The sequence below is a fragment of the Cucurbita maxima genome, unplaced genomic scaffold (genome assembly GCF_002738345.1).
Source record: "Cucurbita maxima cultivar Rimu unplaced genomic scaffold, Cmax_1.0 Cma_Scf00029, whole genome shotgun sequence".
Taxonomy (NCBI): domain Eukaryota; kingdom Viridiplantae; phylum Streptophyta; class Magnoliopsida; order Cucurbitales; family Cucurbitaceae; genus Cucurbita; species Cucurbita maxima.
In genome coordinates, this window is record NW_019272045.1 from 1,263,884 (window position 1) to 1,287,674 (window position 23,791).

General features: G+C 38.2%; 4 protein-coding genes across 4 annotated transcripts in view; 3 read left to right on the forward strand and 1 right to left on the reverse strand.

Moving 5' to 3' along the window:
- LOC111465425 (lon protease homolog 1, mitochondrial) overlaps positions 1-5,995 on the forward strand; it is an 8,115-nt gene extending 2,120 nt beyond the window's left edge. The window contains exons 7-20 of the mRNA XM_023109792.1: positions 176-274; positions 493-558; positions 987-1,073; positions 1,202-1,241; positions 1,656-1,827; positions 1,932-2,056; positions 2,482-2,612; positions 2,699-2,803; positions 3,059-3,175; positions 3,311-3,478; positions 3,560-3,661; positions 3,855-4,094; positions 4,250-4,744; positions 5,570-5,995. Coding sequence (XP_022965560.1) covers positions 176-274; positions 493-558; positions 987-1,073; positions 1,202-1,241; positions 1,656-1,827; positions 1,932-2,056; positions 2,482-2,612; positions 2,699-2,803; positions 3,059-3,175; positions 3,311-3,478; positions 3,560-3,661; positions 3,855-4,094; positions 4,250-4,744; positions 5,570-5,740 — 2,118 coding nt within the window. The 3' untranslated portion in view covers positions 5,741-5,995. The remainder of the gene's footprint in view (positions 1-175; positions 275-492; positions 559-986; positions 1,074-1,201; positions 1,242-1,655; positions 1,828-1,931; positions 2,057-2,481; positions 2,613-2,698; positions 2,804-3,058; positions 3,176-3,310; positions 3,479-3,559; positions 3,662-3,854; positions 4,095-4,249; positions 4,745-5,569) is intronic.
- A 983-nt stretch (positions 5,996-6,978) lies between these two features.
- LOC111465686 lies at positions 6,979-9,446 on the reverse strand. Its single transcript, XM_023110196.1, has 4 exons — positions 9,349-9,446; positions 8,892-9,067; positions 8,219-8,334; positions 6,979-7,682 (listed from the first exon to the last, which is right to left on the reverse strand). The coding sequence occupies exons 2-4, from the start codon at positions 8,997-8,999 to the stop codon at positions 7,340-7,342; spliced, it is 567 nt and encodes a 188-aa protein (XP_022965964.1). The 5' UTR covers positions 9,000-9,067; positions 9,349-9,446; the 3' UTR covers positions 6,979-7,339.
- Positions 9,447-10,126: 680 nt separating this feature from the next.
- Positions 10,127-13,012, forward strand: LOC111465599 (RNA pseudouridine synthase 1). Its single transcript, XM_023110067.1, has 3 exons — positions 10,127-10,493; positions 11,835-12,613; positions 12,695-13,012. Exons 1-2 carry the CDS (start codon positions 10,223-10,225, stop codon positions 12,554-12,556), a joined length of 993 nt encoding a protein of 330 aa, XP_022965835.1. The 5' UTR covers positions 10,127-10,222; the 3' UTR covers positions 12,557-12,613; positions 12,695-13,012.
- A 1,336-nt stretch (positions 13,013-14,348) lies between these two features.
- Positions 14,349-21,977, forward strand: LOC111465445 (pyrophosphate-energized vacuolar membrane proton pump 1-like). The gene is made up of 8 exons (XM_023109826.1): positions 14,349-14,577; positions 15,970-16,544; positions 17,529-17,908; positions 17,991-18,077; positions 19,528-19,858; positions 19,948-20,358; positions 20,463-20,522; positions 21,685-21,977. Exons 1-8 carry the CDS (start codon positions 14,349-14,351, stop codon positions 21,889-21,891), a joined length of 2,280 nt encoding a protein of 759 aa, XP_022965594.1. The 3' UTR covers positions 21,892-21,977.
- Positions 21,978-23,791: the final 1,814 nt, after the last annotated feature.

Sequence of the window (23,791 nt, forward strand, 5' to 3'; positions counted from 1 at the left end):
AAAAAAAAAAAAAAAAAAAAAAAAAATCCCAAACATGAAAAATAATCCAAGCATACTTGAACAGTTAGATGTAAGTAGATATTTGACAGACGCCATTTACATTTCAAGGGTTAGTCATATGTAATGTGTGGTTGTTCAGGATACTTTTTTTTTATTCTTTTTTTCTGTGGTGCAGCATATTGGCGATTTCAATTTTCCAAGATTAGCAGATTTTGGGGCAGCAATATCTGGAGCAAATAAATTACAATGCCAGGAGGTGCTTGAAGAATTAGACGTAAGAAGATATTTTGAGACTCTAAAACTCTTGGTAGATACATTGGGTTGTGCGACATCCCTGGGAAGATATATTTTTATACATTTTTAAGACAAAAAAAATGTCTTAATAGATATGATTGTCATAGATTTAACTTGTTGCATTCTAGCATCGATCAACATTGCAGCTTATTTCGTTGGTTCTATTTGTTTCATACTCTTTTTCTTCCTCTGATTTAGGTGTATAAACGATTAAAACTTACACTTGAGTTATTGAAGAAGGAGATGGAAATAAACAAGATTCAGGTATGTTGTGAAAGTTTTCTTGATAATTTCACATTTTGAACAATTTATAAGACTAGTCTATTGCTATGTGAAAATGCATGTAGAGGTTTTAATTTTCATTATAATTAAAATAGATTCTACATGAATATGTTTTAATTCCTAATGACTGAGGTTGTCTAAAAGAATAGCATACTCTTGAGCCTAGTGGCTCCAGTCCCAATCTATGCGCTTCTCTTTACACAAGAATGAGGACAGAAAAACTTTACAGTTTCACAAGTATCCATTTCCTTTCAACTCCCACTTTTTGGTGCTATTTATCAATATGCTAAGAATGATAGAAAGACGGATATATGTTTGATAATTTTGAATTCGATTCACAAATATTCCTCCTATTAATATATTGAAGGCGATTGGGCTTGCTGATATTATCCTTTAAATGGTTAAAATAGGAATCTATAGCAAAGGCGATTGAGGAGAAAATAAGTGGCGAACAACGTCGTTACTTATTGAACGAGCAACTTAAAGCCATTAAAAAGGTTTGTACAACTTTCATCACATGGTCACCGATCTGCTAATATAGTCCACTTACTAGCTACTTGTTACGAGCGAGGCTTTCCTCTTGTTTCAAACTCTTGAGACAGTTTATTGGAATGTCTATGTTTAGGAGCTTGGACTTGAGACAGATGACAAAACAGCTCTTTCAGGTTAGCCTTTTCTCAGTGAGCCCATGTTAAAACTTTCGAGCTATGGATTCTATTTTGGTCTGTATATATACCTGATATAAATTGCAGGAGAGTTTCTGTGAACCAAATCAATTTTTAATTGAATAAACCACTAAGAAGATGTCTGCAAGGGGTTGATGACCCTAGATGTGAGTGGGTTATAAAGTCTCTCAAATGAGTTTGTATGTTGAAAGTTCGAAAAATTAATCATTTTAGGGTCCTGAATTTCTGGGTGCATGCTTAATTATGAATTCAGTTGTACTCCTATCCTTTAAATGTTATGGTGGTAATTTGTTGGTAGCTTCAATATAATGATGCAGTCTGGAGTGATGATGTTAGGCTTTGCTTTTCATTGATCTTTTTATCATTGATTATAGTATTTTATTTCGGCTGCAGCAAAGTTTAGGGAAAGACTTGAACCAAACAAAGACAAATGTCCCCCACACGTGGCACAAGTCATAGAAGAAGAGCTTACAAAACTGCAGCTATTGGAGGCCAGTTCGAGTGAGTTTAATGTTACAAGAAACTATCTGGACTGGTTGACTGCACTTCCTTGGGGAGTTTACAGGTTTATGAATTTGAACTTCTGTACCTGCAGTACACACTTACGATTGCTGATGCAATGATGGAGATTGAGACATTTTTCACTTAATTTACATTATACAACTGCAGTGATGAGAATTTTGATGTCCTCGGTGCACAAAAAATCCTAGATGAAGATCATTATGGATTAACTGATGTCAAGGAAAGAATCCTCGAGTTTATTGCCGTTGGAAAGCTCAGAGGGACTTCACAAGGTTTTTGTGCCTTTTTGTTTTCTGATTGTGGATAAAAATATGTGCTATGATGATAAAGAAGTACTCGTTCCATGCATGTTGACTATCTTCTTTCATATTTTTGCTGGCTTGCTGATGTCTTTCTTGATAACTATGTTTTGATGGATAAAATCAGCCTTGTTTCTTTGAGATGTTTGATGATATTCAGGCAAACGATGTGGCAGAATCATGCTTGATTATTATTCTTTATTTCTCAATAGTTGGTGATGCTGAAATAAAAAGACTTGGTCAATAGTTTGTGACATATGTCAATGACAACTAGCTACTGTTTTTATCTTTCTTTTTTTTTTTTAAAAAAAAAACTAAGTTTTTTTTTCATCTTAAAGACACAAATACTTGTATTTTGAACTTGTTAGTTTGTTGACAAGTGAGTTAATACATGACAGGAAAAATCATTTGTCTCTCTGGTCCACCTGGAGTGGGGAAAACTAGCATTGGTCGCTCAATTGCTCGGGCCTTAAATCGTAAATTCTTCCGATTTTCAGTTGGAGGATTAGCTGATGTTGCTGAAATTAAGGTACTTAAGCTTATTCTTTGACCTGTATCTTTGTACAGCTGTTAAGTTACTGCATGTACACTCTCTAACTGCAAAACTGCATCCAGGGTCATCGGCGAACCTATATTGGTGCAATGCCAGGAAAGATGGTGCAGTGTCTTAAAAATGTTGGAACTGCTAATCCTCTTGTCCTGATTGATGAAATAGACAAGGTATTTGGAGGTCTAATGGTCTGATTGATTCTAAAACATCTCTCTTTCAACGCATGCACGCAGACATATATTATAAGAATGTACCTGAATTTCCTTGTTCAGACGTAGTCTAATGTTCATTAGATATATTCTTTGGCGAGTACAAAGTCTATTGTTCATTTGATATATTCCTTGGAAAATATGTCTTTCGACACAATTTTAACCGAGACTTGATAATTTTGGTATTCTTTTTATCTTGTATCTTGCTTCATGAAGCTTGGAAGAGGAGGTCATGCTGGAGATCCCGCTAGTGCTTTGTTGGAGCTTCTTGATCCTGAGCAGAATGCTAACTTTTTGGACCATTATCTTGATGTTCCAATTGACCTTTCAAAGGTGGGTTAAGGTGATAAATTTCTCTGTCGGTCATAAGATTTATTTGGTAGAATTCGGTTAAGTGGAAGTTGGCATGTGAAGTTGGGGTACAAGGTTTACTAAAAGTAGCTTACCATTTTCAAATGTCTATTACAGGTTCTTTTTGTCTGCACGGCGAATGTTGTTGAAATGATACCGAATCCTCTTCTCGATAGAATGGAAGTCATTGCCATTGCTGGATATATTACCGATGAGAAGATGCACATAGCAAGAGACTACTTGGAGAAAGCTACACGCGAGGCGTGTGGTATTAAACCTGAACAGGTCTGTTTCTTCCTTTCTCTCTCACTGAGGCACCTATAACTAGAGGATACCATGAAAATGTATAATTCCAACTAATTTCAGGTCGAAGTGACTGATGCGGCCCTTCTTGGTCTCATCGAAAACTACTGCCGAGAAGCAGGGGTCCGAAATCTCCAGAAGCACATTGAAAAGATCTATCGTAAGGTTTGTGAAAGAACTCAGCTTTTAGATTAATCTTGTGAGAAGCCATCAGAAGATATATTCTGTGCTAAACCAATTGTACATGTTTGAATTTTCTGTGATACATCTTGGAGCTGTTGCCTGAATCGTATAAAGAACCTTGCCATTGTATAAAAAAGCAGGAACCTACCATATAATTTTATTTGGAATGTGGCAGATTGCTCTTCAGCTTGTAAGACAAGGAGCATCAGATGAACCTGCACCAGCGGAGGTTGTTGAATCGAATGAAGAGAAACTAGAACTTGTAGATGAATCGAGTCAAAACAGTAGTGGAAGTGAAATTCAGAGTGATAGTGAATTGATCAAAGTAAGTAGCCAAGAACAAAAGGCTGAATCGAATATGTCGGGTGATCTTCTAGCCGATGATTCGCATCCCAATCAACCTGTGGATGCCAAGGTATTTATGAAATATAAGTTAATTGTTCATGTGAAATATAGCTGGACTTTAGAATCTAACCGAATTGGAGTATCTTGAGCAATGTCGCTACCATAGTTGTCATGTCCTTGCTCCATGTCTGAGTTCATGTCCTGAATTTTTCATGGCTTTGGCAGGATGAATCAGAAGTCACCAAAGAAATTGACAAAGTCCTTGTTGACTCGTCAAATCTATCTGTTTATGTGGGGAAACCAGTTTTCCATGCAGACCGAATTTATGACCAGACACCGGTCGGAGTCGTGATGGGGCTTGCTTGGACCGCCATGGGAGGCTCCACTCTCTACATAGAAACTACTCAAGTTGAGCAAGGAGATGGGAAAGGGGCGCTTCATCTAACTGGGCAGCTTGGAGATGTCATGAAAGAAAGTGCACAAATTGCTCACACACTCTCCCGTGCAATATTGCTCGAAAAAGAACCAGATAACCCCTTTTTTGCAAATACCAAGCTTCATCTTCACGTTCCTGCTGGAGCAACGCCCAAGGACGGGCCAAGTGCTGGTTGCACCATGATAACATCTCTGTTGTCACTTGCCATGAAGATGCCTGTCAGAAAGGATCTTGCCATGACTGGAGAAGTAACTTTGACTGGAAAAATTCTTCCAATTGGTGGGGTAAGTTGAAGAGTTCTAAGCACTTTGCTATAATCTCCTTTTCATGCCAACGTCCTAAATTTAGAAAATACTGCTTAAATCAAATCAAAGTCCTAGGAGGATTTGATTTTATGAAGTAGTATAAAACAAAAGATTAGGTAAGGAATCACGAATCTCCACAATGGTATGATATTGTCCACTTTGAGGATAAGCTCATACCAATGGAGATGTATTCTTCACCTATAAACTTATGATTATTCCTTAAATTAGTCAATGTGGGACTCTCTTCCAAGAATCCTCCTTTCGAACAAAGTACACTATAGAGCCTCCCCCGAGGCCTATGAAGCCCTTGAACAACCATCCCTTAATCGAGACTTGACTCCTCTAGAGCCTTGGAACGAAGTATATCCTTTGTTCGACACTTGAGTCACTTTTGACTACACCTTCGAGGCTCACAATTTTTTTGTTTGACACTTGAGGATTCTATTGACATGGCTAAGTTAAAGGCATTACTCTTGATACCATGTTAGGAATCACGAATCTCCACAGTAGTATGATAGTAGTATATGATATTGTCTACTTTGAGCATAAGCTCTCATGGCTTTGTTTTGGGTTTCCCCAAAAGGCCTCGTACCAATGGAGATGTATTTCATACTTATAAACCCATGATCATTCCCTGAATGAGCCAATGAAGGACTCCCTCCCAACAATTCTCAACAAAGCAGTCCATGAGTTCGAGTTAGACAAATTTTGCCAATTTCGGTTTGGTTTTAAGTCCATTTCGTCGGTTTCGATCGTTTAACGTATTATTCAAATTGCTTATCCTCTCCTATGCTGTTCTTACAGGTGAAGGAGAAAACAATAGCTGCAAGAAGAAGTGGGGTAAAGACAATAATATTCCCTTCAGCAAACAGGAGGGACTTCGATGAGCTTGCTTCAAATGTGAAAGAAGGTCTTGAAGTTCATTTTGTGGATGAGTACAGCCAGATATTCAACCTGGCATTTGAGGAAAAATAAAATTTTCATATTTGAAGAATACATACTTTAGAGTTAGTATCCATCTCGGTTTCTTCATTACTTTATTTATGATGAGAACTACTGAAAAAGTGTATTATTTAAATGTCTCCATTGATGAAGGGAGGCTTTAATTATTAATATCATCATTTTTTTAGACCTGTTTCTCTCTTTTCAGTGTGTAATAAGAAGCTTCTTTGGACTGTTCATGTCCCAACTGTTGATGAATGATAATTCTACATCGGTTGGGTTGTCCAACTTAATTGTTGTGTGCTAAATATTTTTAAAAGTATATTGTAGGTTAGGTTATATTAATTTCATGTTCGATAGAATTTTTTATATTCACGGGACACAATCAAATCAAAAGTTTAAAGACACTTTCTTAAAAAAAAAAAAAAAAACTGGAAGTATAAATATCTATTAGATATTTTTTTAAAATTCATGAACTAGATAGATACAAAATTGAATATGAGATCCTACTTTGGTTAGGGAGAGGAATAAACCGACGAAATGGGGAGAGAGAGAAGCTAAGGAAGGATAGTTTCCTTAGGACGTGAAAACCTTCTCTCCCTAACATACGCGTTTAAAACCTTGCATAAGGTGCATCTTAAAACCTTGAGAGAAAGCCCAAGATGGAAAGTTTCCTTACAAGGGTATGAAATCGTCTCTCTAGTAGAGGCGTTTTAAAACCTTGAGAAAAAGCTTCCTTACAAGGGGAGTATGAAATTCTCCCTCTAGTAGAGGCGTTTTAAAACCTTGAGAGAGTTTTCTCACAAAGGTATGGAAAGCTCTCCCTATCCATTTTAAAACTTTGAAGTAAGCTACGGAAGAAAAACTCAAAGAAGACAAGTTAGCGTAAGTACATAATTAAACCATAAAACTTTGAGGTAAGTTGCGGAAGAAAAACTCAAAGAAGACAAGTTAGCGTAAGTACACAATTAAACCATAAAACTTTGAGGTAAGCTGCGGACGAAAAACTCAAAGAAGACAAGTCAGCGTTAAGTACATAATTAAACAAAAAAATTCCAAGGATCTGTCATAACGGCATTCGATGTAGAGCTTGCACAAGGCCCTGACTCCAAATAAAATTTGCCTCTTGGCTCTAGACCTATAAACCAACCAGTCTGCCTTTGAACCACCACTGAAATCTGGTTTAAATTAAAGTTGGAACACTCAAATCTAATTCAAATCAGAGCAACACGCAACACTGCCAACAGAACAGGAAAAAAGAACAGATTCTTGAAAACTTAATCAGTGATGTAATCTACTGAATACTGCACAAAAACGCCAATCAATATTTGTATTGTTTTTCATAGCATTGACATGGATTGATTAGGCTACAAAAGCTAGTTTTTTAACCACTAACTGTCCTATTTCCTAACCAGAGCATTAAAGATCATGGAAGTGTTCATATACATCCACACAAACATAATTTTGGACTCCCATCAATTGCGTGTGCAGCGTGCATAGTGTCGGATTTCATTTGTGTTTGACAGGCCATACTCAGCAGATTAAGTACGAAAAACTCGAACTAATGATCACAGACCTGCAAGACCTGCCATCCTAGCATGGTTCATGACTTGTTTTTGTCTTCAAACTCAACTAAGGTGACCTACTATGTTCCTCAGTTGCAGCTAGATTTTCTCCAGCTCCATCTACGACATTGTTTTCGTCTTTGCCATTCATGTCAATGAAACTCCTTTTCCTAAGAGGTTGTGATTTCTCCTTGTGATAATCATCTTCAGGTTCTTTTTCCTTCCCTTTATCGTTCTCAGTTTCTTTGACCGATGGGATATCCCCGTTTTCAGGAGGAAACAATGGAGGTTCCTTGCCACTCAATCGACAAAATACTTTTTCGACTGTGTCATTTATTTCTTTGCCCAATCCACTGTTGTCCAGGATCAATTCCCAAACAGATTTAGAGGCTTTCTCAAGCACGGGTGCTCTGCATAACATCCAAGAGTGGTAAAATTATCAGAAACCTAAACATGTATGAAGACTTTTGTTCGCTTAGATGCACAATTTAGTAAGGAAAAAGAGAAAATGGGGAGAGAGAGAAATAGAGGAATTCTCTTAAACAGACAATCATCATGAACATTCCAGACGTGGTACGACATTCTGAAACCGTCAACACATACGAGGATACATAATCTGCTTTTTTTAAAGCTTGTGGATGTTGTATTCTCTTCAATTATTTTGCAAGAATTTATTGTTAACAAAGTTTTTGTTCCTGATGGAAACAAACAACTCTCTTCGGGACTCATGCTTATTCAAATATTTTATTTGTAGTAACTTGAATATGCTTCAACCACAGACCTCACAAGATGGAAAACTAAAAACCAAGTGTGCAATCCTTTCAACAAATTTAAATTACATGCTGTGATGAAGTTTTAAGTGCCTGCTCGTGTTCAGTTCATCTCACGAAAACGTGTATAAAGAAGAGAGGAGACATTTAAACAATAAAGTAGAGATAATACTGACTCGAGCTCCTGTCGAAGAGCATCAAATAACTCTCTTTTGGTCTGTTTCTCTGCCCCAGGGGTGTTGAGGACTTTGCTCTGTTCTACCATTTTAATGGTGGTATTCTTAAGCTCCTCCTACAACAAGGAAAATACACATTAGAGAGACTCGCCAAATGCGCAGCCCGAAAACAACGGCTCAAAGACCATTCCATCACATTATGAAATCCAAATTCAAACAACTGCTAGATAAACTAATAGAACAAAAGAAATCTCAAGAAAACATACAATTTTTCTTACAAACAGAAAAGCCATGAATTCACAATATAAGTGTGTAGATTCTATCAGCTATTGACACCCCAATGAGATAATGTATAACTTTACTTCCTAAGAACACTAGAGAGAATGATTCAGTTGACATAGCTCCAAGTTCCTCAATAACTTAAACCAATGTTTGGTATGTGAGTTACCAAGATTACAAGTTTGTTAATGCGACCAACTATCTAGGCCTTCTCCATCAGTTTCTACAACTTATTTCACCCAAACTTGATAATCTTAGGCTTATCAAAATCTCAAAACAAGCATCCCAAATGTGTTTAATTGTGAGCTAAAGATTACATAGTTGAATCAGTTCAATGATGTCAATTTGAAACCCAAAGAAATTAAAACATAATTATGGAGGAAGCGAGACTGACATTGGCTTTGAGCTGGTTGATGATCTTCAACCTAAGAGAATCGATAGTACCATCATTCATCAGCGACTCCAACACATCTTCTGGAGTTATAACTGAAGACGAACTCATGAATCTCCTCGATTCCGCTGTCTCCCTTTCTCTTAAATATTTTCTCCTCACTTCAAAATCGCAACAACCTACGAACAAAACAGCAAAAATTCAGAACAAACCAAATTCTTCACGACTGCAAATTTTATGCTAAGATGTTTTCTACACAGAAAAAAGCAGATATAATCAAGAATCCACGCGATTTCAAATGCTTCGAAAACGCAAGATTTTCTCCGCGGAAACGAACTTTTCGATTGAAACAAACACAGAAGATAAGAGATGAGACCAAATCTCAAAGAAATACTATAAACAATTGAAGTAAAATAGGTAATTTTGAATGTGATTTCAAGAATCATAGAAATCCTTCCACCTGCTCGTTGATTAAATTCTGAGGGCTACCGCCAGAGAATAATTTCGACGAGTGTTTCTATCTTCCACAAAAGGTTCTTCGAAGATTTGTTCATATACTCCGCGCGTGGGGGTGGCAAAATTATTTTATTTGTTTACCAGTTCAATTTTTTTTATTAAAAAAAATATATAATTGTTTTTATTATAATTTCTGTAAATATTAAAACATTTTAATTATTAACCCAATTATAAAAATAAAAAAATTAAAATTATAAATTATAAAAATAAAAGCAATATTTTAAAAAAATATAACCCATGATTAATAAACATTACTTTTTACTTGTGATATTATTTTTTTATTATCTATTTTTTATAAATATTTTTAAAATTTAAGCTAATTATTTAAAATCAAAGAGAAAATTTGATAAATTTTTTAAATATTTTTTATTTATAAATTTGATCAATTAAAATAAAAGAAATGCTAATTTGAACATATATTAATTATTAAAAAAATAAAAAAAAAACTTAAAAATTTAGAAAAAAAATAGTATTTAGTCCTTAAATTTTTAAAATTGTTTAATAAATTTTTAAAATTTTAATTTGGTGTATAATAAATATTTGACAAATTAAAATTTTTAATTTAGTGTAAAATAAGTTAGATTAAATTTAAAAAATAAAAACTAAAAGACTTAATTTTATAATTTTTAAAAATTTAGGATAAAATAAATATAAATTTAAGAAGCTTTTATAATTGAATTTTGGGACTAAAATAGCTTTTAATTACAAAAATGGCCCTCGTCGTTACACTTCAGCCTCTCTTCTCAATTCCCCACAAATCCTTCGCCAAATTCCCAAAACCCTTCCGCTTCCATAGATTCAGGCCAGTCACCAATAGCATGGCGGACTCATCAAAGCCGGTGACCGGAGAGAATTACCCGGTACCACTCTCGCCTCCATTGCCGGCGATTTCCAAGAACTTGGAGCTCGCTAGAGCCATGGCTGCCTGCTCTAAATCCAGCCTATTTTCTTTGTCAGCTTGCGATGTTATATACGAGGATGAGTGGCTCATTGCTGTCAATAAGACTCAAGGGGTATACTGTGAAAGCGTTTTGGGCTCTGTTCCTCGTTTTCTCGGCGATTCGGCTATGGCTGGTGCGCAGAGTGGAGGTACTAGAATTCTCTGCCTATGTTAACTCTTTGCTAGAATTTTTTTGAGACAGATTTAGATTTTAACATGAGCTTGGCAAGTTGAATTCAATTTTACTCAAATTTTCGTATTTGATAATCGATTGGAATGGTGTAAGTGCAACTTTTGATTTGCTTTCGTTTGAAGAATTGTAAAATGATATTAGAATGTGCTTTCAATGGATTTTCAAATATGGACGAAGCTGCAAAGAATGAAGATATAAGTGTTGAATTGTTCTTAAAGATAGTTTTGAAAGATTTATTCCATACAGATCTCGGGCATTGATTTCTTTAAACTTTTGTGCATTAATATTGTTGAAATTGGGTGAAATTAATAGATAAATGTAATGGAAGTCTAACAAATTGTATCAATGAACTGTTTTCTGGAATTTGTATTCATTGTTTTAAGCTGTTTAAGAACGAAATCTCTGAAATTCTCATCCCTTTTGTATTTTTCATGAAAAGTTGTCGTCTAATGGTTTTTAAGGAGAGAGAGAAAATGTAACGACTCAAGCCCGCTAAAAGATATGGCCGTCTTTGGGCTTCCCTTCAAGGGTTTTAAAACGCGTATGCTAGGGAGAGGTTTCTACACCTTATAAGGGTGTTTCGTTCTCCTCCCCAACTGATATGGGATCTCACAATCCACCCCTCTTCAGGCCCTAGCGTCTTCTCTGGCACTCGTTTTCTTCTCCAATCGATGTGGGACCCCCCAAATCCACCCCCTTTAGGTCTAGCATCCTTGCTAGCACACCGCCTCGTGTCCACCTCCCTTCGGTGACTCAACTTTCTCGTTGGCACATCGTCCGGTGCTGCCTCTAATACTATTTGTAACTGCCCAAGCCCACAACTAGCATATATTATCCTCTTTGAGCTTTCCCTCAAAGTTTTTAAAACGCGTCTGATAGGGAGAGGGTTTCACACCCTTGTAAAAGGTGTTTCGTTCTCCTCCTTAACCAACGTGGGATCTCACATAAAAACCTAAAACAAACCTATGTTTTTTCAACTAAATTGTCAAATAAGCCTTTAGTTTATCTCATCAAATTATGTCAGTAAAGTTGTCTGGGAGTTTGATATGTGTACATTTACTTAAGATTTGTGTAATTGTTTGGTGCTTCTTTCCCTACATTGCCAAAAATAGCAATGTTTCTGATCATTAGACAGTCGATATAAATGGTTTAGCTATATCCTGGTTGTTGAAGAGAGATCTGCTTGAATGTATCTGAAGTATTAAACTTTTGTCTAAAATGATATCATGTAATCTTTCGATTATTCTATCACTTTCGATTTATCGGATTGTCCTCTGCCCGGATTCTTTATATGCAGAGATCAAAATCAGTCTGCCAGAGCTTCATCTTGCCAATCGTCTCGATCGTGACACAAGCGGAGTGATGGTTATAACGAAGTCGCATAAAGTTGCTTCTAAATTAGTGAAGGCATTTACTGACCACAAGGTTTCAAAATCATATATTGCCTTCTGCGTTGGTTCGGCTCCAAAATGGAAAAAAATCATTGTCAAATCTGGTCATGGAAGGTCAAAGTTCGGAGTCTGGCGTGTCTATGCTGCAGCTGATGTGGGTCGCTCCTTACCGGGCGGTTCGGTAGTCCGAGACATGGAAACCTCTTTTGAAGTATTGTCTGTAAATGGGCAAAGCACCAAAGAGGAACTTCCAGAATCTAGAAAAGATGAAGAAGAAGAAGAAGAAACAATTGTAGCCCAATCAAAATCTCTGATAGATATCGATGCTCGGAAGGACGAGATATTGATTCGAGCACGACCTCGGAGTGGAAGGACTCATCAAATCCGTCTTCACTCCCAATATCTTGGAATTCCTATTGTAGGAGATGTGAAATATGAAGGTGTTACGGAGTGGAATGGAAAAATTTATGATAGCCATGAGCTTCATGCTGAAAGCTTGTATTTTGTGCACCCTATTACAGGCATTCCTCTCAAACTGCAAGCTCCTCTGCCATCATGGGCCACCCAAGCATTGCAGCCCCAACAGCAAGAAATGAATTCTGCAGCATCCTTGAAACCTATGCCTTAACATTATCACTGGCACTGTTATACGATGAGTCTCAGTGTCGAAGAATGTCGGGAAGCGGTTAGTATTCAATCTAATTCGTACAAGTTGAACTACAGAGTTTTCGTATCACTGACTTCCTGTCTGCATTTTCCTCGACAGGTGCTCGTTGAATCAGACGTTAGATGAGCTCTTGAGAGCACAACAGTCTCCTCTAGAATATCAGCAAAGTCGGGAACGAACAACTTGCTGAGTTTCTTCTCAAAAATCGAAAGGATGGGATGCTCGTAGCCGATTCTGGACATGAAAGAAGAAGCATGGCATGTCTAAGGCGGTCGAGGTTCTTCAAAGCACCCTCGGAAACTTTCCCCTTCCCTATATTTGTGCAATTATATGATAAATCGTTTAGAAATCGAATGTCTTTATAAAAATATAGATTGAATTGTTATATAATAGAATCGTATCGATATTTCACCTCGATGATTGTCCTTCCATCACAACCAGAAGTTGCAATAGATTTGAATAACTGTGTACAAGTGGACAATAAATTAGACATGAATGAACCTTAAATGCTAAGGAAAGGAAGTTGTTGAAGGAAGTCATTGAACCTTCAGTTTTTTTTAGTTTTTATGCTTTCATTAAATAATATTTTTGAAATTCAACTTGATCTGGTTTTGAAAGTTGCAAAAGTTTGACTTTTCGCCATTCATTGTCGATCTTGTCTAGAGATGTCTAATTTACTCTATGGAGCCAAGACTCGTGGAGATCCACCTCGAATGAAGTGAGAATTCCCGATTAAATGGTTGTCTATTTGCCATACGGAGTCGAGACTCATGGAGACCCACCTCGAATGAAGTGAGATTTCCGATTAAATGGATGTCTATTTGCCCCACTATGTCAAGATTCGCCTAATTAAATGGATGCCTATTTTCCCTACGAAGTCGATACTCATGGAGACCCACCTCGAATGAAGTGGTTTCCTCGATTAAATGGATGTCTATTTACTCCACTGAGTTGAGACTCATGGAGACTCACCTAATGAAGTGGGAATCCCCTATTAAATGGATGCTTATTTTCCATACAAAGTCGATACTCATGAAGACCCACCCCGTATGAAGTGAGAATCTCCGTTTAAATGAAGAATGAAGGAGAAAGTGGGGAGAGATTTCTCTCTGTTAGATAAACAGAGTCAGGGATAGAGATTGTATTCCCACCCCACACCGTCCTCCCTTCTTTCTAATACATATTATAACAAATCAATTCTATTTTCTTCGTCTTATAATTACATTTTCATGACTTTCCCGTCTCACCCCGTTCCACCAAGCCCAAAGTCGAAAAACCAAGAGTTAAAAGGATTTCTTATAAATATTATTACTTAAATATTACAATATTTAAGGCTCCAACACTACAATTATAATATTTAAGGTAAAACTAAGTTTAAACATTTTTTTTGTACGTGGAAGACGTCGTTATGATGGGGACGAGGAAGGTTTTCCTGTCCCGCATCCCGTCCTGTCCCGTGAACATCTCTTTCCATCCAATTTCTAGCCATCTCTAACGTCATAGATACAAATCTAGAAACCCATCAAAACAAAGCTTTGCAACGAAGCAACCATGTTAACTCCGTTTGAATTCCAACCTTTTTTTTCTAAGTCAATACAATAAGGTTAGCGCAACAAGTAACCAAACCAAACCGCCTCTTCCATAGATATAATTCCAGTCAAACCATTAATATTACTTAAGAGTTACATTCCACAGAAGCCGATCAACCAAAGTGTTGTGCACATCAAAGCCCGAATTGGCTATTGTTCTGAAAATGGGTGGCTTGAGTGAGGGTCTAATACAGCTGTTGATACCTGCAGCTGCCTTGCTTGGTATTGGATTTGCCTTTCTTCAATGGGTTTTGGTATCAAGGGTTAAGGTTTCTGGGTATGCTGATGATGAAAGCCAGGAGAACAATTTGATTGAAACTGGACATGAGGAAGGTTTCGAGGATTTTGAGGTTGTCGCCAAGTGCGCTGAAATCCAGAAGGCTATTTCTGTTGGTAAGTCTCTTTGCTTTTCTTTCAATTTTTAAAAGTTTTGTTCATATCTCATTTTGTGGAAGTCGTACTTTCGTTTGGACATCGAGTGTGATGCACGAGTAAATGAGGGAGACGTGAATGAACCGAGACTACATTTCAATGAGAGCGATCCTAAGGATAGGATTACTACCTATTGTAACGACCCAGGCCCACCACTAGCAGATATTGTCGTCTTTAGGCTTTCCACAACCTTATAAAGGGTATTTCGTTCTTCTCTCCAACCAAATGTGGGATATCACAATCCACTCCCTTCAATCGACGTGGGATCACCACCAAATCTACCCTTCTTTGGGGCCAGCGTCTTTACTGGCACACCGCTTCGTGTCTACCACCTTTGAGGAACAGCCTCCTTGCTGACACATCGTCCGGTGTCTGGATCTGATACCAACCGTAACGACCTAGGTCTACCGTTAGCAAATATTGTCCTCTTTGGGCTTTCCCTTTCGAGCTTCTCCTCAAGGCTTTAAAACGTGTCTGATAGGGAAAGGTTTTCACACCCTTATAAACCCCCCTTCAGGGCCCAGTGATGTGGGATCACCACCCAATCCACCCCCTTTCGAGGAACAACGTCCTTTTTGGCACACCGCCTCGTGTCTACCACCTTCGGGGAACAGCCTCCTCATTGGCATATCGTCCGGTGTCTGGCTCTAATACTAACTGTAACGACCCAGGCTCACCGCTAGCAGATATTGTCCTCTTTGGGCTTTCCTTTTCAGCCTTCCCCTCAAGGCTTTAAAACGCGTCTGCTAGGAAAAAAATTTCACATCCTTGTGAAGGGTATTTCGTTCTCCTCTCCAAACAAATGTGGGATATCACACTTATACCAACAAGGTGCACCATCCCTTTCGGTGGCTTAATCATAGGAACTCAATAGTTAAGCGTGTTTTGCTTGGAGCAGGGGAACTCCTAAAAATTTTCTTGGGATGCATGTGAGTGAGGATAAAATATGTCGAAAGGACTCATATTGGTCTATGGGGATAGTGTTGGTCTGTAGGGATAACCTTCACTCTTAGAACCAATGAGTAAGTAACCTGACCATGTTGCAGTGGAATATCAGGGCCATTAGGTACCGAATCCTGGGCATAGATCGTTACATCAACTGTCATTAAAAATTCCAACTCTTGCTATACATAGCTAAAGTCATCGATATAAACCTTTAGCCAATATTTTTCATTGCATTTTCTCTCTCCTGTTCTTTGTGTTCATCTAGATCCAGTATGTGCGTTGTCATGCGATCCTAACACGGCACTGTTATGGTGATAGTTATTTTTTAAGAATCTAGGACGGGGACACGACAAGGAATGAGTTTGATGTCTTTCATGTTGATATGAATTATTTGTTCATTGCTTTCAGGAGCAACCTCATTTTTATTCACCCAGTACAAGTACCTTGTTGTCTTCATGGGAGCATTTGGAGCCATTATTTTTCTGTTCCTTGGCTCAGTCAAGAGCTTCAGCACCAAAAGTGAACCTTGCACATACAACAAGGGACAGATGTGTAAACCAGCTCTAGCCAATGCCATCTTCAGCACAATTGCCTTCTTCCTAGGCGCTCTCACCTCAGTTCTATCCGGTTTCCTTGGAATGAAGATAGCAACTTATGCAAACGCTCGAACGAGCCTAGAAGCACGAAAAGGCATTGGAAAAGCATTCACTATCGCCTTTCGTTCGGGTGCTGTCATGGGATTCCTTCTAGCTGCCAATGGCCTCCTTGTGTTATATGCCTCCATCAATTTGTTTAAGCTGTATTATGGCGATGATTGGGAAGGATTATACGAGTCTATCACCGGGTACGGTCTTGGAGGTTCTTCAATGGCGTTGTTTGGACGAGTTGGGGGTGGCATATACACAAAAGCAGCTGATGTTGGAGCTGATCTTGTCGGGAAAATCGAAAAGAATATCCCGGAAGACGATCCACGAAATCCTGCTGTAATGTCTATATATTCTTCCTACCACTATATTTTCTATAGTACTCTTTGAGCACTGTGTGTTAGGAATCACGACCCTCTATAATGGTATGATATTGTCTACTTTGAGTATAAGCTCTCGTGGCTTTGCTTTTGTGGGACTCCTCTCCCAACAATCCTCCCCTTGAACAAAGTACACTATAGAGTCTCTCCTGAGGCCTATGGAGCATTTGAACAGTCTCCCCTTAATCAAGGCTCGACTCCTTCTCTAGAGTCCTCGAACAAAATACACCCTCTTTTCGACACTTGAGTCACTTTTGCCTACACCTTCGAGGCTCACAACGTCTTTGTTCAACATTTGAGGATTCTATTGACATGGCTCTGATACCATGTTAGGAATCACGACCTTCCACAATGGTATGATATTATCCACTTTGAGTATAAGCTCTCGTGGCTTTGCTTTAGGCTTCCCCAAAAGGCCTTAAACCAATAGAGATGTATTTCTTACTTATAAACCCATGATCATTCCCTAAATCAGCCAATGTGGGACTCTCTCCCAACATCCTCCCCTCGAACAAAGTACACTATAGAGCTTCGCCTGAGGCCTATAGAGCCCTCGAACAGCCTCCCCTTAAATAAGGTTCGACTCCTGCTCTGGAGCCCTCGAACAAAGTACACCCTTTGTTCGATACTTGAGTCACTTTTGACTACACCTTCGAGGCTCACAACGTCTTTTTTCGACATTTGAGAATTCTATTGACATGATTAAGTTAAGAGCATGACTTTAATACCATGTTAGGAATCACGACCCTCCACAATGGTATGATATTGTCCACTTTGAGCATAGGCTCTCATGGCTTTGCTTTTGGGCTTCCCGAAAAGATCTCATACCAATGGAGATGTACTCCTTACTTATAAACCCATGATCATTCCCTAAATAGCCAATGTGGGACTCCCTCTCAACAATCCTCAACACCGTAATCATTCACTCCTATTTATTTTCCAGGTTATAGCTGACAATGTGGGTGACAATGTAGGAGATATAGCAGGAATGGGATCTGATTTATTTGGATCATATGCAGAATCAACCTGTGCTGCACTTTTCGTGGCATCGATATCGTCGTTCGGCTTCACACATAACTATGCAGCCATGTCCTACCCTCTACTTATAAGCTCAATGGGCATTGTGATTTGCTTAATAACTACACTTTTTGCAACCGATCTCGTTGAGGTTAAGAAAGTAAGTGAAATCGAACCGTCGTTAAAGCGACAACTTCTCATCTCCACCGTGCTAATGACAGCCGGAGCAGCTCTGGTCAGCTTTGTCGCTTTACCTTCGAGATTCAAGCTCTATGATTTTGGCAACGACAAGGTCGTTAAGAACTGGTATGACATTGTCGATCACGAGAGTTTGTTTTGTCCCATGAATATTAGTCTTTATGCTGACTATAGTTACATCCAAATACAGGCACCTTTTCTTCTGTGTTGTGACAGGATTATGGGCAGGACTTATCATTGGATATACAACTGAATATTACACTAGCAATGCTTACAGGTGAAATATCAGTTCCTGATGCTTAAACGAGCCGTTATTTATCAACTCGTGCTTTTGAGTTTTATGGTACTCGACATGGTGTTAGCATTGTAACGCCCCAATCCCACAGCTAGCAAATATTGTCCTCTTTAGGCTTTCTCTTTCAGGATTTCCCTCAAGGTTTTTAAAACACGTTTGCTAGGGAGAGGTGACGTGGGATCTCACAATCCACCTCCTTTCGAGACCCAACATCCTCGCTGACACACCGCTCGGTGTCTGACTCTAATACCATTTGTAACAGCTCAAGCCCACCTGTAGTAGATATTGTTCTCTTTGGGCTTTCTCTTTTGAGATTTCCCTCAAGGTTTTTAAAACACGTCTGCTAGGGAGAGGTTTTCACACCCTTTTAAAGAATGCTACATTCCCCTCTTCAACCGACGTGGGATCTCACAATCCACCCCCCTTCGAGGTCCAACGTTCTCGCTGGCACACCGCCTGGTGTCTGACTCTCATACTATTTGTAACAGTTCAAGCCCACCTGTAGCAAATATTGTTCTCTTTGGGCTTTCTCTTTCGGGATTTCCCTCAAGGTTTTTAAAACACGTTTTCTAGGGAGAGGTTTCCACACCCTTTTAAAAAATGCTTCATTCCCCTCTTCAACCGATGTGAGATCTCACAATCCACCCCCCTTCGAGGCTCAGCGTCCTCGCTGGCACACCGCCCGGTGTCTGACTCTAATACTATTTGTAACAGCTCAAGCCCACATGTAGCAGATATTGTTCTTTTTGGGCTTTCCCTTTCGGGCTTTCCCTCGAGGTTTTTAACACGCGTCTGCTAGGGAGAGGTTTCCACACCCTTATAAAGAATGTTTCGTTCCCCTCTCCAACCAATGTGGGATTTCACAATCTACCCCCCCTTCGAAGCCCAGCATCCTCTTTGGCACACCGCCTAGTGTCTGGCTCTGATACCATTTGTAAGAGCCCAAGCCCACCACTAACAGATATTGTCCTCTTTAGGCTTTCCCTTTCGGATTTTCCCTTCAGGTTTTTAAAATGCGTATGCTAGAAAGAGGTTTCCACACCCTTATAAAGAATTTTTCGTTCCCTTCTCCAACTAATATGGGATCTCATAATCCACCCCCTTTCGAGGCCCAGTGTTCTCGCTGGCACACCGCCCGATGTCTGACACTGATACCATTTGTAACAGTCCAAGCTCACCGCTAGGGGATATTGTCCTCTTTGGGTTTTCCCTCAAGGTTTTTAAAACGTATCTGCGGGAGAGGTTTCCATACCCTTATAAAGAATGCTTAATTCCCCTCTCCAACCGATGTGAGATCTCACAAGAATAGTAGATCCCAAATCCACGTTTTTTGATTCTCGTGATAATTTTCGAGCTAACCTCGTAAACTTTTTGGTATAGTTTAGCAATATATTCTTTGAAATGAATCTGAAATGAAATCTGATGTGTGCAGTCCAGTACAGGATGTGGCTGATTCTTGTAGAACAGGAGCTGCAACAAATGTAATATTCGGATTAGCTCTTGGATACAAATCCGTCATCATTCCCATATTTTCGATCGCTGTATCAATTTACGTGAGCTTCCGCTTGGCAGCCATGTACGGTATCGCAATGGCTGCTTTGGGAATGCTTAGCACCATTGCCACTGGTCTAGCCATTGATGCTTATGGACCTATAAGTGACAATGCAGGTGGAATAGCTGAAATGGCTGGAATGAGCCATGAGGTTCGTGAGAGAACGGATGCTTTAGATGCTGCAGGAAACACGACCGCAGCCATAGGAAAGGTGCACGTTTCTATTTTCGTTCATTTTTCTCAATAAAAGCTCGGTTTCTTATATATATAAAAAGAACCATGTTTCATATGTTATGGCAGGGCTTTGCCATTGGATCAGCAGCTCTTGTTTCCCTTGCATTGTTCGGCGCCTTTGTGAGCCGAGCAGGCATCGAAACCGTCAATGTTATGAACCCGAGAGTCTTCATTGGATTGATAGTAGGTGCAATGCTCCCATATTGGTTTTCAGCCATGACAATGAAGAGCGTTGGCAGCGCAGCGTTGAAGATGGTTGAGGAAGTTCGACGACAATTCAACTCGATCCCGGGGCTGATGGAAGGCAGGACAAAGCCAGACTATGCAAATTGTGTCAAGATATCGACCGACGCGTCGCTTCGAGAGATGATCCCTCCGGGTGCTTTGGTTTTGATTACACCACTCATTGCTGGAACATTCTTTGGAGTTGAGACTCTTGCTGGCCTTCTGGCTGGTTCCCTTGTCTCTGGCGTGCAGGTAGCTCTGAATTATAGAACCTTTGCTTGAAAAACAAGCCTTGTTGGTGGCATTCATCATGAGCTTTACTATAAGTGAGTGGCTAAAGTTGTCTCTTTTGTTAGGTTGCTATCTCTGCTTCAAACACAGGTGGGGCTTGGGATAATGCAAAAAAGTACATTGAGGTAAGCTCTATTCCACCCCCTTTTATCATTACTTTTCTGAATCTTTTCCCATTCGATTCACTTCGAGCGTGTTTGTGAGCGTTTTTTCGATGTCCTAATCTGATTTTGACCCGAGTGCTAAAATTTTCGTCTCTCTAAAAAGAAGAGCCATTTTCAATAAGTTTAAGTGAAAGTCGTGTTTGAGAAAACTTCTAGAAACGGAATGTGAGATCCCATATCGGTTGGAGAAGGAATTGAAGCATTTCTTATGAGCGTGTGGATACCTCTCCCTAACAAATGCGTTTAAAAATCGTGAGGCTGAGGCGTGATACGTAGCAGGCCAAAGCGAACAATATTTGTTAGTGGTAGGCTTGAGCTGTTACAAATGCTATCAGAGTCAGACACTGGGACCTGAAGGAGGTGGATTGTGAGATCTCACATTGGTTGGAGAGAGGAATGAAACATTCCTTATAAGGGTGTGGAAACCAACGTTTTATAACCGTGAGGCTAACGACGATATGTAACAGGTCAAAGCGAACAATATCTGCTAACGATGAACTTGGATTGTTATAAATGATATCAAAGTCAGACACCAGTCGGTATGCCAGCGGTCCCCAAGAGGGGTGGATTGTGAGATCTCATATCGGTTGGACAGGGGAATAAAGCATTCCTTAGAAAGATGTGGAAACATCTTCCTAATATGTGCGTTTTAAAACTGTGAGGCTGACGACGATATGTAACAAGCCAAAGGGACAATATCTGCTAGCGGTGGGCTTTCGCTGTTACAAATGATATCAGAGCCATACACTGGATGGTGTGCCAGTGAGGACTCTAGTGCCCAAGGGGGGTGGATTGTAGAATCCCACATCGGTTAGAGAGGGGAATAAATCATTTCTTATAAGAATGTGGAAACCTCTCTCTAACAAACACGTTTTAAAATCGTAAGGTTGATGGCGATACATAACAGATCAAAGCAGACAATTTTTGCTAGCTGTGGAATTGGGCTATTACACAGTAACAAGCTCTGGAGAGCGGGTTTAGAAGACGTGTAAAAATTAAGATAATCATAGTTCAAAAGTCAAACGCTCTTGAAAAAACTAATAAAAAGTCGAGCACTACTTCGAGCATGCTTTTTGTAGAGTCAACGGGTACACTTATAGCGGTTTCGATCGATAAAATGCAGGCGGGAGCAAGTGAACATGCTAAAGCCCTTGGTCCCAAAGGGTCAGAGGCTCACAAGGCAGCTGTAATAGGTGACACAGTCGGGGACCCTCTCAAGGACACTTCTGGTCCCTCACTTAATATTCTCATCAAGCTCATGGCTGTTGAGGCTTTGGTTTTTGCCCCATTCTTTGCAGCTCATGGTGGACTCATCTTCAAGCATATATAACTAAAATAATGTAAATCTCGATAAAATATCATTTTGGTCCTTATACTTTTAAACTTTTTTCATTTTAGTCCTTATACTTTCAATAAATTTTAAAATTAATCTTTTTTGTTTAACTTGTGACCAACATTTCCATCGTTAAAATATCATTTTGGTCCTTATACTTTCAAATATGTTTCATTTTAGTCCTTATACTTTCGATAAATTTTAAAATTAATCTTTTATGTTAGCTTGTGATTAACTTTCCCAAAAATAATTTGGTCTCGGGTCCGTCTTCTAAAAGTATCTTTTAAAATTTATTTATTAAATCTAGTCTGAGCTTGAGAATAGCTCGGTGGTCAAGATTTTTCATTATACATTTGGTGTACTAAACAAAACACGAACACCAATTCAACATGTTAAAACTCGAGTAGAAACTTGCGAGCTAATGTTACAGTATCGTATTTTATTTAATTTTTAGTCCCTGTACTTTCTAATAATTTTTAATATTAGTCTTTATTATTAAATTGATATTAATTATTTTTTTATCAAATTTGAAAATATAATAATAATATATATTTTTTTTTTTACCAGTGAATAGATTTTTTTAAATTAACGACTAATTTTAATATTTAGTTTGTCTTTGAGATCTAAATTTAGACATTTTAAAAATAGAAAACAAAAATAAAATTAATTTAAACTATAAAAAAAACAAAATAATATTTTAATTATACATTTCCCAAAAATATATATAAAAGAAAATGTAGATTGCCTTCCAATTTAAGCATGGATATGAATGAATGCCAACAAACTAATAGCTATTTATAAACAACATTTAATCATTTCTTATTTGTCTTTTATTTATTTATTTCACCATTAAACCATTTTTAAATTCCATATAATATTTTAATATAATCTAATATAATATTTCGAGTTGGGTTTAAATCAATAAAAATTATATTTTTGTTTACGATATAATTATTTTTATTAAAATAAAAAATGTTGTTGAGTTGGGTTCATTATTTAATAAGAGTTGTTTGGATTGAATAATTGGGTTGAAAATGTCGACTCTCCACAATGGTATAATATTGTCCACTTTGAGCATAAAGTCTCATGGCTTTGCTTTAGGGTTCCCCACCTCCCCTCGAACAAAGCACGCCTCCCCTTAATCGAGGCTCGACTCCTTTGGAGTCCTTTGTTCGACATTTGAGGATTTGTCAATCTATTGACACGGCCAAGTTTAGAGCATAGCTCTGATACCATGTTAGACGAACACGACTCTCCACAATGGTATGATATTGTCAACTTTTAGTATAAGCTCTCATGACCTTGCTTTTGGGGAAGCCTCTGTACCAATGAAGTTAGTATTTCTCACTTATAAACCCATGATTAGTCCCTAAATTAGCAGACGTGGAACTTTCATCATCCAACAATTATATTGTTAATTAATTTGGTTTGTTATTTTGATTTTATTCTTATTTGATCTTTATTAAGTATTAGAAAATTTTGTAAAAAATTCAAATTTTAAGTAAATTTATATAATTGTATGAATTTTTAAATCTCCCTACCAAATCAAATCAATATTGGTTAATGCATTTAAAATAATAATAAATTTTCAAAATATTTTGAAAAATACAATTAAAAAACGTTTATTTAAGATATTTTATTTGTTTAGTTTTTCATTTTCTCAATTTTTTAAAAGTAGTCAAATTAAAAATGGAAATGAAAATATTTTAAACATTTAAAAGATGTTCACGAAACGGGATGGGGCGTGAACGAGGAAGCTTTTTTCGTCCTCACTCGTCTCCTATTTCAACCCGTCTCTATGAAAAGGGGTCGAGGCATAGATATTTTTACAGGGGTATAAATCTCACCCACTCCGAATTCTCCATCAATTTCAAGGAAGATTCCCATGTGCTCCAAC

Coding starts and splice junctions, on each gene's coding strand:
- LOC111465686 (XM_023110196.1), bottom strand. CDS start 8,999: ATGAGTTCGTCTTCAGTTATAACTCCAGAAGATGTGTTGGAGTCGCTG. Junction 8,335..8,891: donor TCAACCAGCTCAAAGCCAAT/GTCAGTCTCGCT, acceptor TCCTTGTTGTAG/GAGGAGCTTAAGAATACCAC. Junction 7,683..8,218: donor GCTCTTCGACAGGAGCTCGA/GTCAGTATTATC, acceptor GATGTTATGCAG/AGCACCCGTGCTTGAGAAAG.
- LOC111465599 (XM_023110067.1), top strand. CDS start 10,223: ATGGCGGACTCATCAAAGCCGGTGACCGGAGAGAATTACCCGGTACCA. Junction 10,494..11,834: donor GGCTGGTGCGCAGAGTGGAG/GTACTAGAATTC, acceptor CTTTATATGCAG/AGATCAAAATCAGTCTGCCA.
- LOC111465445 (XM_023109826.1), top strand. CDS start 14,349: ATGGGTGGCTTGAGTGAGGGTCTAATACAGCTGTTGATACCTGCAGCT. Junction 17,909..17,990: donor GACAAGGTCGTTAAGAACTG/GTATGACATTGT, acceptor ATCCAAATACAG/GCACCTTTTCTTCTGTGTTG. Junction 20,523..21,684: donor ATGCAAAAAAGTACATTGAG/GTAAGCTCTATT, acceptor GATAAAATGCAG/GCGGGAGCAAGTGAACATGC.